The 13,522-nt window shown below is 53.2% G+C and overlaps 1 protein-coding gene across 12 annotated transcripts in view; it reads left to right on the top strand.

Annotated features, from left to right (window-relative positions):
- DHRS7B (dehydrogenase/reductase 7B) overlaps positions 1 to 13,522 on the top strand; it is a 40,740-nt gene that overhangs the window by 21,508 nt on the left and 5,710 nt on the right. For 9 of the 12 annotated variants that reach the window (XM_057535621.1, XM_057535622.1, XM_057535623.1 and 6 more), the window contains 4 exons: positions 799 to 977; positions 5,594 to 5,703; positions 10,748 to 10,964; positions 11,380 to 11,472. In XM_057535621.1, the coding sequence (XP_057391604.1) occupies positions 799 to 977; positions 5,594 to 5,703; positions 10,748 to 10,964; positions 11,380 to 11,472 (599 nt within the window). The remainder of the gene's footprint in view (positions 1 to 798; positions 978 to 5,593; positions 5,704 to 10,747; positions 10,965 to 11,379; positions 11,473 to 13,522) is intronic. The other 3 variants (XM_057535625.1, XM_007174194.3, XM_007174196.3) reach the window with 1 other exon arrangement.

Genomic DNA, 13,522 nt, shown 5'->3' with positions numbered 1-13,522 from the left:
GGCATCTCAAGGCGGCATGCGTGGTGCTGCTCCCCCGTAGCTCCTCCTCAGCGTTCCTTTAACCCCGTGTCTCCCCTCTTGGCTGCTGCTCTGGGCCCGGGGCGTGGGGGGTGGGAATGAGGAAGGGAGGGGCAGCTGTAGAAGGAACGGGTGTTTCCTAAGCATGGACCCCGCGTGGGAGCGCTCACCACGCTCCCGTGGGCTCCTGATTGGTCAGGCTGACGCAGCTCGCCAGCGGGACTTGGTGGGCACCGGCCACAGTGCAGCAGGGCCTCCACTCCACGGCCTGAGTCTGCGCCCGCTTGGCAGAGGGCTGCTTGCCCTGCCATGAGTCCCCCAGGCATCCGGAGGCCTGTGGCCGTGGAGGAGACTGTCCAGGGAGGAGTGTAAGGATCGATGGGTATGGCTCCTTTTTCCTTTTAAAAAAAGTTTTTAGAAACACTTTTCCAGTTTCACAAATATCGGGAATTGAAAATGACACTGGGTGATATTAAGTTCCTCAAAACAGATTGCTGCAGGAGACTTGGGGCCTCCTTGACGCACTTCAGGAGCTGGTCCTCAGCTGCCTGGGCGACTTGCGTCTGTGCCCTGCCACCCGCTCGTATCCGTGCAGAGAGGAAACTGGTTCCACCACGCTGAACGGTCCACACGGGGCACAGGGTCTGGGGAGACACTGACGGGCTCAGAGCTGAGGTCCGCACGAGAGATCTGGGGTCTGTGTCAGACTTGGGGGAGGAAGGTTGGTGAGTCCCTGGCGTCCTCCCACCTTGTCACTAATTTATCTGGTTTGTCTTCCAGAAGGAGTCTGCTGAGGGCGAGGGTCATGGACTTCGTCACCTCCACGGCCATCCTGCCCCTGCTGCTGGGCTGCGTGGGCGTCTGCAGCCTCTTGAAGCTGCTGCAGTGGCTGCGCACGAGAGCCTGCGTCCGGAACGCCGTGGTGGTCGTCACCGGCGCCACGTCGGGCCTGGGCCGAGGTGGGTGGTGGGGCAGTGCGGGGGGGCGGGCAGCGGCATGGGTGCGGACGCGCGAGGCGGGCCGGCAGCTGGGCAGCAAGGGCGGCACGGCCCTTGGTCCAGATGGAGACGGAGAGCTTAAGCGCAGTGAGAGACGGACCTGACCTTCGGCACCAGGGCCGGAGGCGGAAGCCAGGGAGGAGGCCGCGCCGGTCGGTGTGGAAACAGGCATTTGTACGTGGAGGCTTTCAAAAATGGACACTGACTTAGGGCCAAACAAAACGTTCCTTTTCCTGGGTTAGCGAGCATCCCAGGTTTACGGCTTTGGTGTCACCTCCAACTTGCCGTCCCCTCACGGGGCCGTGCCTCCAGCCGTGCCCTGGCACCTTGTCAGGTGGGGACAGGATCGGTGAGGCCTCAGCTGTTCCTCAGCTGGGTTCTCCAGTTGAGCTCAGATCTAACCTAGTGGCCACGTGGAGCTTCTGGGTCCAGGCCCACCCTATGCGCCTGCGCTAACCGGGGCAGCGTACCAGGGCAGGTGCAGGTGTGTCGGCATCCGTGCATGCGCCACGCCACCCCTGCGCGCCCCCCATGCTCGCGCTCACTTCCATGGAACGAGGCCGAGAGGCGCCCTGAGTTGGGGTACACCCAGCGCCCCTGCGTCTCCTGGCCGGTGAGAGTACAGCCAGTGTGGCCCTGGGCCACGTGCTGGCCCCTAGGCCAGGTGCTGCAACAGACAGATGTGAGGCAGGGTCCCTCCCTCCGGGAGCCCGTGGTCTGTGCAGAGAGGAAGGACTTCTCTCCGTGTGCTGCCCTTTCAGGACGGGTGTTCCCAGCGGGCTGGCAGGGGAGGCACCTAGGTGCGTGCTGGCTTGGGCTCATCTCCCTGAGTCCTCACAGCTGACGCTCAGAGAAGGTGTGACTTGCCCTGGGACTTGTAGGCAGGAGCGCGAAGCCAGGACTCAAGCCCTCGTCTTGTCTCCCTGGGGGAGGGGGCAGGGTAGGCCGCGAGCAGTAGGGTCACGCAGGGGCTGCTGGCATTTGAGAGCTGCGGGAACACAGAGCAGCAGATGGGGAGTGGCGTGCAGGCGGCCAGGGGACCTGGGCAGACGGCAGGAAGCGGGGGTCCGTGCGTGCACCAGCATGGTGTTCAGGTGAGCTCTCGGGGGTGACCCAGGATCTGTCATCAGATCTCAGGCCCCGAGCCATAGCCAGGCCTCTGACCTTACTCAGCAGCTAAATATAGGGTGTCAGCAGCCGCTGCTCTACCACAGAGAGAAGCCTTTTTTTTAACGTCCTTGAAGCGTGCCTGGGGGTTGGCTGTGAGGGACAGGCACACTGCAGTGCCCATGTGCACACGCGTGACGGAGATGCTGTTCTCTCTTCATCCGCGCTTCCTCCTGTGACACCAGGGCCGGGAAGGGGATGGAGGACAGAGCCGCGTGTCTGTGTGCGTCTGTGCTCTTCCCTCCATCTCCTGGATTCCATCGGAGGGCCAGGAGGGCATGTATCCCTCCCCCTCTGGCTGTCTCGGTACAAACACCCCTCAGTGACTGCCCAGGAGGCGTGGGGAGGAGACCCCGGCCACCCTCATGGCTCTGCCCACCCTGTTGGCCGCCCTGGAGGCCTGGCTGACGTGCTGAGTGTTCGGACAGCTCTCGTGTTTCTCCTGCCTTGTCTCCTGGCTTGTCCTTGTGGCCTGGCAGGACACTGGGTGAAGGGACGCGTCTCGGCCCTGAGGCCACGAGCAGCTAGTGGACTTATAAGCCGGTAGTGCTGGTGGCCTGGGGACCGGCTGGCAGCCCAAGATAAATGTATTCCTTTTTCTCTCCACCCTCCCACCTCTTTGTATCAGCTTTTTCAAGAAATGAAAATGGAATTTTCTCAGCCTGTTGGCGTTTCTGTCATTCTCTACGCGAACTTTAATTTCCTCCCTTGGCTTTCCTTGGGAAGCAAAGCTTAAGCAGAACGCGGGTGACCAGTTTCCAGAGCTGTTCAGACACTTGCGTGTCCCCCACCTTGTATCTTGGTGGCATCTCACAGAATGTCCATCGTGGTGGCCAGGTCGGGACAAAATGGGGTTGAGGAAGCCAGCAGGGCTTCGGGAGTGATAGGAAGCGGACCTCAGGCGCGCCGGCCCCCAGCCCCACCCCCGAGGAGGCTCTGCAGGGCAGGTGGGATGGGGGCCGTGACCCAAGCAGACCCCGGGGCCAGAGCGGGGGCTGTGGCTCTGTCTGGGTTTGTGCCCTCGGTCTGGGTGAGCTTCAAAGAAGACAACACCGCACGCCTGGAAGTGCACCGGTTTAGTTGACTTGAACCTCCTTCCAGAAAGCTCCATCTGGGTCAGGCTGGGAGGCGCCGGCCCTGGGATAGCAAGTGAAGCTGCAGGAGGCGCCGCGTCTGGAAAGAAGGCTTTGCCGCCAGGGAGCCTCCTGCCTCCCTCCCTGAGGGACGCTGGCATTCTCCCCGCTTCGCTTTCAGTGCGCTGGTGGGGGAAGGACCCCGCCTGGACCCCGGAGCCTCCTCCCTTCCTGGATCCCTGACCCTCCGGTGCGCTCCTGGGGCCGGCCTTGCCCTCCTAGCAGCCCGCGGCACCAAGACTCCGCTTGACCACCTGGCCCCTGAGACTCAGTCTGGGACCCGGGGGTGGCCGCATGGTCAGCTGGGGCCACGGGGGCTGCACACACCTGCTCTTGGGCACCTGAGGGAGACTAGGCCTCTAGTGAGGACAGACTGTGCCCCTTTAAGCCGCACGTTTCCATCTTCACTAACAGCCAGTCTTTAGAACATTTTAAAAAGGCAGCTTAGAAACACAAACGCAGCACTTGTGTAGCGCCTTCTCTCTGCGCGGTGCTGACCGTGGCCGCTGTAACTCGCTCAGTGCTGGCGCTGCTGACCTGCATCTACAGAAGAGGAAAGTGGGGACAAAGAGGTCGAAACTGCCCGCAGCACAGGGCCAGTCAGGGTTGGGAGTCTGAGTCGGACACAGGAAGTCTCGCTCACGTCCGTCCTCTTGACCGCGGGGCTGTGCTGCTCTCCGTGGGCTGTGAACTTCGGGGCACTGAATGCTCGGCTGTGTTTGGGGGCAGGGCGAGAGGACCTCACCCCCTGCTTCCTCCCTCTCCCTGCCCCTCCCGTTGTGGCCTTGGGATTCACACATGGCCCTGGCTGGCCCAGTCCTAGAGATGCTGCCCCCACCAGGGCTGATCTGGTCCCTCCCAAGGATTCTGACACCAGAGCTTGGAGGGAACGGGCCAAGGGCACCCTTGTCTGGCCAGGGAGTGGTGTCCACGGGAACGCAGCGCTGTCTGCAGCCCCGCCCCCATCTGGTGGAGAGGCCAGGCTGGGAATGAAGTGGGGAAGGGACCTGCTAGCATTCAGAGAGCCTGGTTCCTGCTACCCAGGACCCTGGGCCACCACCACTCCTGTTCTTCCCATCTGAACCATTCAGCTCCTTCCCTTAATGCTTGAGCTACCCTGGAATCCTCCTGATAAATCCTCTTTTTGCTTTGCCCCGGGTGACTTGAGTCTCTTTTCTTGCCACCAAAGAATATTGACTAAGAGGTGCCCAGATAGTTCTGGACTCCCCTGCCATGGTCTTCGTCAGTTGTCACCTGGATGCTGTAGTGACTCAGAGGAACCCCCAGCAGGAGGGAACCTTTTAGAATGATGCCACCCTTGGACTTCCCTGGCGGCACAGTGGTTAAGAATCTTCCTGCTGATGCAGGGGACATGGGTTCAGGCCCTGGTCCGGGAAGATCCCACATGCCGCGGAGCAACTAAGCCCGCGAGCCACAACTACTGAGCCCACGTGCCACAACTACTGGAGCCCGTGCTCCATACCAAGAGAAGCCACCGCCATGAGAAGCCCATGCACCACAATGAAGAGTAGCCCCGCTCGCCGCAACTAGAGAAAGCCTGCGCGCAGCAACAAAGACCCAACGCAGCCAAAAAAAAAAAAAAAATGATGCCACCGTTAATGCCGCCCTGCTGCGTGGGCACTCGGCATACTTTAGCTCTTTAACCTCCTCGCAAGGCTGTCAGCCTCCCCACTTTCTGTCCCCGCTGCGTGTGTCCACGAGCCCTCGGGCCTGTGTACTCTCGGGAGGAACAGCCTGCAGGCTTCAGGCCTGGGGGGAGCCTTTCCACCCCTTCTCACCAGTCCTGTGGCCCCCGTGCGTCCGCAGAACCACAGAAGCGGCCCCGGCAGGTGTGCGCGTGCTGCGTTGGGGTGACGGCATCCCCGAGCTGGCGCTGCCTGACCGTCGGGCACATCCTGGCCTCACTGAGCTCCTCGCCATGCAAGTGGGGATACTGCTGTCAGGGTGGATCAGAACTGAAGGTTATGCTGGGAAGTTCTGAGCCTGGTACCTAACAGTCTGTCCCCCAGCTGCTGCCTTCCTCCTGCCCGTGGACGTCTGTCACAGCCCCGAACGTGGGCTCTGCAGTGGTGACAGCAGAGCTCCCTGTGCCGGGGCCCTAACCCTGCCCCACAGCCTTCCATGGCGGGCCGGTGCCGATGGCTGGGGAAGAAGTAGCCCTATGGTCTGGGGCTGGGGGGCTGGGGAGCTGGGAGCTGAGCTGACGGTGAAGGCCTGGGCCTCCCCAGCTGCCACGCTGCTTTCTTCTTCCTCTAGAATGTGCCAGAGTTTTCCACGCTGCGGGCGCTAAGCTGGTGCTCTGTGGCCGGAACGCCAAGGCCCTGGAGGAGCTCACCCGAGAACTTGCTGCTTCCCGGGCTACCAAGGTGAGCCCAGGCAGGGGTGTTTTTCGTGGGGAAGAGGTGCAGCCCCGGTCGGCCAGCTGGGCTCAAATCCACCACTTTTGCAGCGCCGTGAGGTTAGGGAGGCCCCTCTGTGAGTGCTTTCTTCCTCCCCCATGTCTCTGCTAATACCTGTGCACCTCTTGGCGGTGGGAGCCAGGAGGTTGGCGATGACTTTTAACATTTTAAGTTAAGATGACATTTAACATTTCCTTTCCAATTGAGGTGCCTTTTATCCTTTTTCTTGTCTAACGGCTCCGATTAGAACAAGCTATGCTGAATAGCTGCAGTGAAAGCAGACATCCTTGTCTTGTTCTGGAGCAGAGAGGAACACTTTCAGTCTTACACCAGTGGACATGATGTTAGTTGTAAGTTTTTCATAAATACCTTGGGGAATTTCCCCTCTATTCCTAGTTTTCTGAGAGTTTTTATCATGAAAGGGTGTTGGATTATGTCAGATCTCTTTTCTGCGTCACTTGCGATGGTTACGTGGTCCTTCCCCCTTCATTCTATTAATGTGGTAGGTCATACTGATTGATTTCCTTATGGTAAACTACCCTTGCATTGCTAGGATAAATTCAGTGTGTTCGTGATGAATAATCGTTTTAATATGCTGTTGAATTTGATTTGTTAGTGTTCTGTTGAGGATTTTAGCATCTATATTCATAAAGGATTTTGGTCTGTAATTTTCTTGTGTCTTTATCTGGCCTTGGTATCAGAGTAATGCTGGCCTCACAGAATGAATCAGTAAGTGTTTTCTCCTCTTCGGGTTTTTTTTTGTTTTTGTTTTTAATATTTATTTATTTGGCTGTGCCAGATCTTAGTCGTGTAATGCGGGATCTTTTGTTGCATTGCGTGGGCTCCAGAGCGTGCAGGCTTAGTTGCTCCGCGGCATGTGGGAACTTAGTTCCCTGACTAGGGATCAAACCCGCGTCCCCTGCATCGGAAGGCAGATTCTTAACCACTTCACCACCAGGGAAGTCCCTCCTCTTAAGTTTTTTGGAAGAGTATAAGTATTGGTGTTAATTCTTCTTTAAAATTTGATAAAATTCACCAGAGAATTTGGTTCAGGATATTTTTTGTTGAGAGGTTTTAGGTCACTGATTCAGTTTCTACCTGTCACATGTCTGCTGAGATTTTCTGTTTCTTCTTGAGTCAGTTTAGGTAATTTGTGTGTTTCCAGGAATTTGTCCATTTCTTCTAGGTTATCTAATTTGTTGGCATACAGTTGTTCATAGTATTCTTTTATAATCTTTTTTATCTATGTAAGGTCCCACTTTCAGTTCCAATTTTAGTTATTTGCATCTTTTCTTTTTTCTTTGGTCTAGCTAATGGTTTCTCAATTTTGTTGATCTTTTCAGAACACCAACTTGTGATTTCATTCATTTTCTTTGTTTTCTATTCTCTCTCTATATATTTTTGTTTTAAAATATTTTATTTATTTATCTATTTGGCTGCGCCGAGTCTTTAGTTGAGGCACTTGGGATCTTTATTGCCGTGTGTGGAATCTTTAGTTGCAGCATGTGGGATCTAGTTCCCTGACCAGGGATCAAACCTGGGCCCCCTGCATTGGGAGCATGGAGTCTTAACCACTGGACCACCAGGGAAGTCCCCTATATTTTATCTTCTTTCTAATCTGCTTTCCTTCCTCTGCTAGCTTTGAGTTTAGTTTGCTCTGTTTCCCTAAGATGCACAGATATGTTAAAGATATGTTATTGATTTGAGATCTTTTTTTTTTTTTTTTTCCCCAGCCATGCTGCACGGCATGTGGGATCGTAGCTCCCCAACTAGGGATCGAACCTGCACCCCCTGCACTGGAGGCGCAGTCTTAACCACTGGACTGCCAAGGAAATCCCCTTCTTTTTTAATATAGTCATTTATAGTTATGTTTCCCTCTTAGCACAGCCTTCACTGCATCCTGTAAGTTTTGGTATGTTATGTTTCCATTTTCATTTTCCTCTAAATATTCTCTAATGTCCCTTGTGATTTCTTTTTTGAGTCAGTGGTTGTTTAATGTCCCCTTGTTTCCAGTTTGCGTGGTGTTATTGGTTTCTAGTTTCATCACTCTGTGGTTGCAGAAGATAATTTTTATGATATTTATCTTTTAAAATCTGTTGAGACTTGTTTGCGACCTAACATGTGGTCTGTCCTGGAGAATGTTCCATGTGTGCTTGTGAAGAGTTATGTATTACACTGTTGCTCGGTGGAGTGTCCTAAATATGTCTGTTAGGTCCAATTTGTTTACAGTGTTGTTCAGGTCATCTATTTCCTAATTGATTTGTCTGGTTGTTCTATCCATTATTGAAAGTGGGGTATTGAAATATCAAAATGTTATTGTAGAACTGTCTATTTCTCCCTTCAATTCTGTTGATTTTTGCTTCCTATATTTTGAGGGTCTGTTATTAGGTACATAAGTGTTTATAACTGTTATACCTTCTTGTTGTAATGTACCTTTTAACATTATTATATAATGTCCTTCTTTGTCTCTTGTAACCTTTTTTTGATCTAAAGTATTTTTTTGTCTGATGTTAGTTTAGGCACCCTAGCTCTCTATTTGGTTACTATTTAAATAGAATATCTCTTTTCATCCTTTTCCTGTCAATGTGTCTTTGGATCTAAAGTTAGTCTCTTAAAGACAGCATATAGTTAGGTGTTTTTTTTTTTAATCCATTCTGCCAATCAGTCTTTTGATTAGAGGGTTTAAACTATTTACATTTAAAGTAATTACTATTTAGGAGGGACTTCTGCCGTTTCGCTATTTGTTTTCTATATGTCTTGTAGTTTTTTTGTCCCTCATTTCCTGCATTACTCTCTTGTGTTTAGTTGATTTTTTTGGAGTGAAATGCTTTGATTCCCTTCTCATTTCCTTACACGTATATTCTATAGCTATTTTCTATGTGATTATCATGGAGATTACATTGACTATCCTGAAGTTGTAACAATCTAATTGGAATTTATACCAACTTAATGTCAATAGCACACAAAAACTCCACTCTGTCCTCCCCCATTTCTGCTATTCATGTCATAGATTACATCTTTATACACTGTTTGCCCAGTAACATAGATTAATAATAGTTTTTAAATGCATTTGTCAAATTATGTAGAAAATAAAGAGTAGAGTTACAACCCAAAGTTACAATACGACTAGGTTTTATAATTCCCCATGTATTTATATTCCTGGAGATCTTTATTTCTTCAAATGGCTTTGAGTTACACTGTATAGCTTCCTTTCATTTCAAACCTGACAGACTTCATTTAGCACTTCTTGCAGGGCATGTCTAGTGGTAACAAACTCCCTCAGCTTTTATTTATATGGGAACTTTAATTTCTCCCTCATTTTTGACGTTATAGAACACAGATATAGAATTCTTGGTTGACATTTTTCTTCTTTCAGCACTTTGAATATATCAACCCACTGTCTTCAGGCCTCCAAGGTTTCTAATGAGAAATCAGCTGATAGTCTTAGTAAGGATTTCTTTTATGTGAGGAGTAGTTTCTCTCTTGCAGTTTTCAGATTCTCTGTCACTTGGCTGTGATTGTGATGTGTCGTAGTGCGGGTCTCTGAGTTTATCCTACTTGGTGTTGAATTTCTTGGATGTGTAGATTCATGTCCTTCATTAAATTTGGGACTTTTTCAGCAGCTATTTCTTCCAGTGTTTTCTCTGCCCCTTTCTCTCTCTCTCCTTCTTCTCAGATTCCCACTAGGAGTGTGTTGGTCCACTTGGTGGTGTCCCACAGATCCCTTAGGCTCTGCTCACTTTTCTTCATTTTTCTTGTTCTCAGATTTGAGAATTTTAGTTGTCCCCTCTTCAGGTTCATGGATTCTCTCTTCTACTTGCTCAGATCTGCCTTTGGACCCCTGTAGTGTATTTTTCATTTCAGTTATTGTATTTCTGAGCTCCAGAATTTTTTAATAATTTCTGTTTCTAGTGATACTCTCATTTTGTTATACATCAGTTTCCTGCCTTTGTCCACATCTTCCTTTAGCACTTTGAGCATCTTTAAGACAGTTGTTTTAGTCAGTCCATTGTCTGGGCTTCCTGAGGAATGTTTTTCTGCGGATTTATCTACATTTTTGAATACCAGAAGGCAAGTGCAACTCCATTAAACCTACTGGAAGCCACTTCAGCAGGTGGTGGTTAAAAGAGTGCAGCCTGCTTCCATTCTGCAGCTCGGCGATCAGAACAGCATCCACCATCAGAATGCAGTCCTGATATGTGGAAGACAAGGTCCTTATTGTCTACCTTGGCTCCTTCAAGCTGCAAGAGAAATGTGGGTTGCCTTTCCCACAGCTGCCCACCACAGGGGTGGGGCCACCATGGAGCTAATGGTTGAAATTGACCAAAATTGCCTATACTTTGCCAGCCGAGCACTCCCCTGGAAGCTGCAGGCATTCAAACAGACTCCAGAGTCATGACGTCATTTCACTCCAGAGAGTTGCTGCCAGTGCAGCTGTCCAGGCAGAGGCAGGACTCCAGGCACTTCCTTCTCGTGCTCCCTCTGACTCCACGTCCCCTCCCTCATCTTCTTAGGTTCTGCGACGGCCCCGAGTTAGACTGCTTGGCTCGTCATTCTCTTCAAGTACAGAATTTGTCTGTCTCCCCCACGAGACTGCATGCTTTAGGAGGACAGAAGCACGTCTATCTTGCTTTCGGCCATGTCCCCAGTGTTGAGCATATAGGGGCATATAAAAATGTTTTGTGCATGAGGAATGAAACTGATCTGGCCTGAGAAGGATCGCAGCTCTGTGACGCAGGACAGTGCAGCGCCAGGCTGGCACAGGGCGGCCAGGGGAGCCATGCTTCCATCATACGTGACCCCTGCCCCGTGGCAGTTACAGGCAGTTAAGGAGAAAGGCTGCCCAGGCCAGGTGTGACAGGGTTGGCAGGCTCCTCCAGGTCACATCCTTCAGAGGAGAAGTGTTGTGACCTGTCCCTTCACGGCCAGGCCCTCCCAGCGCTGAGAAGCAGGGCCTGTGGCTCCCACGCCCGTCACTCTGAAGCTGCGTTTGGCTTCTGTCCTCGCCCAGGTGCAGACTCACAAGCCTTACACGGTGACCTTTGACCTCACGGACCCTGGGGCCATAGTGGGGGCCGCTGCGGAGATCCTGCAGTGCTTTGGCTATGTGGACGTGCTCATCAACAACGCTGGGATCAGCTACCGCGGCACCATTGTGGACACCAGCCTGGACGTGGACAGGAGAGTCATGGAGACAAACTACTTTGGTCCAGTTGCTCTGACGAAAGGTAACCGTCTTGGGTGGAAAGGAAGACGAGCACAGGCACGTCTGCATTCTTTGTATTTCCCTTGGTTCCTTCTTCCTAGACCTGGCCTGTCCCATCCGTTTGACCCTGGAGTCAGTGCTGTCCTTACAGCTTGGGTGTTGGCTTTTCTGGGCTTTTATTTTCATTTTCGTCAACTGCTTTACAGTCTTACGTCGAGATGTTCTCCTCAGCAACAGCCTCATCTGCACAGTGTTGGCTCCATGTCTTTCCACTGTGTCTGGACACCTACAGAGTGGGGCCTTCTGACGTCCAGCCACGGTTCTCCAGGGAGAGGCCCTCCCTCCCCTCCTGGGCGCAGGGGGCTAAGAGTTCCAGCAGACAGTCCCCCCGCAGGCTCTCAGCATGAGCTGCAGTGACCTCTGCCCTCTCCCCACAGCGCTCCTGTCCTCTATGATCAGAAGGCGCCAGGGCCACGTTGTCGCCATCAGCAGTATCCAGGGCAAAATCAGCGTTCCTTTCCGATCCGCGTGTGAGTACTTCCTTCTTCCCACGTTTCCTTTAGTGTTTTCTCCCTATTATAAAAACAACACGTTTACTGTCCAGAATTCAGACGTTAGAGAAACACTCAGCACAGAACGTGCAGGGACAAAATCAGTGTGTGCTCCTGAGCAGAGGCCTGGGCTCAGCCCCAGCTCTGCTCCTCGTGCCACGTGTGACCTCGTGCCGTGGCCCCCGTGCTGTGCCCCCCGAGTGTTGGCCCCTCTCAGTGCCACCACCGTCGGCCCACAGGTGCTGCCTTGCCACCACTTTACCGCATGTGCCTCCAGAATTCTTCTACATGGGATCAAATGTGCAAAACTGGGGCACGTTGTACGTAGTTCTGTGGTTCGCTTATTCCATTTGACAGCGTATCTTTCTGCATCAGCACATATGGATTTACCTAGTTCCTTAAGTGGATATACAGTCATTGATCGAATGGATGTGGTGTAATTTCCTTAGTAGTTTTCGTGACACGTGAGGATTGGCGTCCCTTCAGTCGGTGACCAGTAGCAGTGATGTGCTGTGTACACCATCCTTCAGTATTTTTATCTCTGGGCGCTCATGGGAGGGTTTCAGTAAGATTAGTTCCAAAAAGTGGACATAGGACCAAAAAATTAACGCTGCCAGCTTGACTTCAGTTCCGACTCTCACCCCCCTGCATGAATGGCTAGGCCAGAATGTTGAGATTGCGCCATCACGAGCACCAGCAAGCAGAGTCTACTTTTGTTAAAAGATTTGAAAGGTGATTTCACAAACTGTCCTGGGAACTGCATTCTTTGCTTCACCGTCTGCAAGGAAACACTCAGCTGTAACAGTCTCCCCCTCTCCAGATGCTCAACGTAGCCACGGGAAGGGAGGGGAGGGGCGGAGCCGCCTCCGCACCGTGAAAGGACGGCCACGCACACCCAGCTGGACGACTGGGAACCACCTGTCGGCCCGAGCGCAGCGCAGCCACCCTCCTGGTGCCGGCCGTGTGTCTGGGTCAGCCGTGGGACTTGTCTGAGCCCGCACTGCCCCCTCACGTCATCAGTCTCCACGGCCGTGCTCAAGACAACGCGAGACACCCGCCGTATCCGTGCTTGTTTCTGGGGTGGTTATTTCCCTCTGCCAGTTTTCTGTTTCACTTCGCTGGCACAGGACAGCCGCCTGAGGAATAGATATGCAGGCATCACATGTGACAGAGCAGATGAGGCAATAACAGGGAGAAGGATATCCAGGGTCAAGGAGTTCTTTGTACTGAATTATTTCCAAACTTCACTTGGATTTGGTCCCACTGAGTTTTGTCCTCCTCTTGGCTGTGACTGCGTAGGTCACACTTGGTTGTTCTGGGTGCTTTATAACCACCAGGCCGGACAAGGCGGCGCCTCCTGGGCACGTCAGCCAGCCCAACGGGCAGCAGTCTCCCCACTCGTGAAGTGGGGGTGGCTTCGTGCACCTCTCGGGGCTGCTGTGAGGCCGAGTGGGAGGATCCAGGAGGTGTGTGGTGCCCGTGGAGCCCTGGGGACCACAGTCACGGCGTTTACGTTAGCACAGCCTGGCCGAGGACCTACATACGGCCCGAGAGCCGTGGAGACCGGGGGTCAGGGAGGCCCCCAGGTGGCTCAGTCCTCTCGGGCCTCGGCCTGGGCCGTGCCTCTGGAATCACGGCTGGTAGGAGCGTGTCTCGAGCCGCCCACCCGCAGAGCGTTCGTTCAGCCAGGCCGCTCCTCCAGAGGCTCTGCGGGGTCCGGCGCTGTTGGGCTGCTCACAGGACCTGCAGTTGTGTGGCTGATGGGTGCCCTTTCCTCAGGCTCGAACGTGTGGACTCCAAATCTGGAAACCGTCAGTGGAGATGCCGTTTCCCAGCAGTGCCATCGTAGGGTTCCTCTGTCCCCTCAGAGCACCTGACGCCGTGCAGTGAGGCCGTTGCTGGGGAGCGGAGGGGGCCCGGACAGCTCTTCCAGGTGAAAGGCCATCCTGTAGAAGCTGTCAGACAGAGACGTGAGGCGGCCAGAGGTGGTGTGTACACACGCTGCTGCACGCGCAGGGAGCCCCCCTGG

Source organism: Balaenoptera acutorostrata, chromosome 20 (assembly GCF_949987535.1).
Source record: "Balaenoptera acutorostrata chromosome 20, mBalAcu1.1, whole genome shotgun sequence".
NCBI lineage: Eukaryota > Metazoa > Chordata > Mammalia > Artiodactyla > Balaenopteridae > Balaenoptera > Balaenoptera acutorostrata.
Note: the sequence above shows the minus strand (reverse complement) of the source record. Positions and strands in the feature narration are given on the sequence as shown.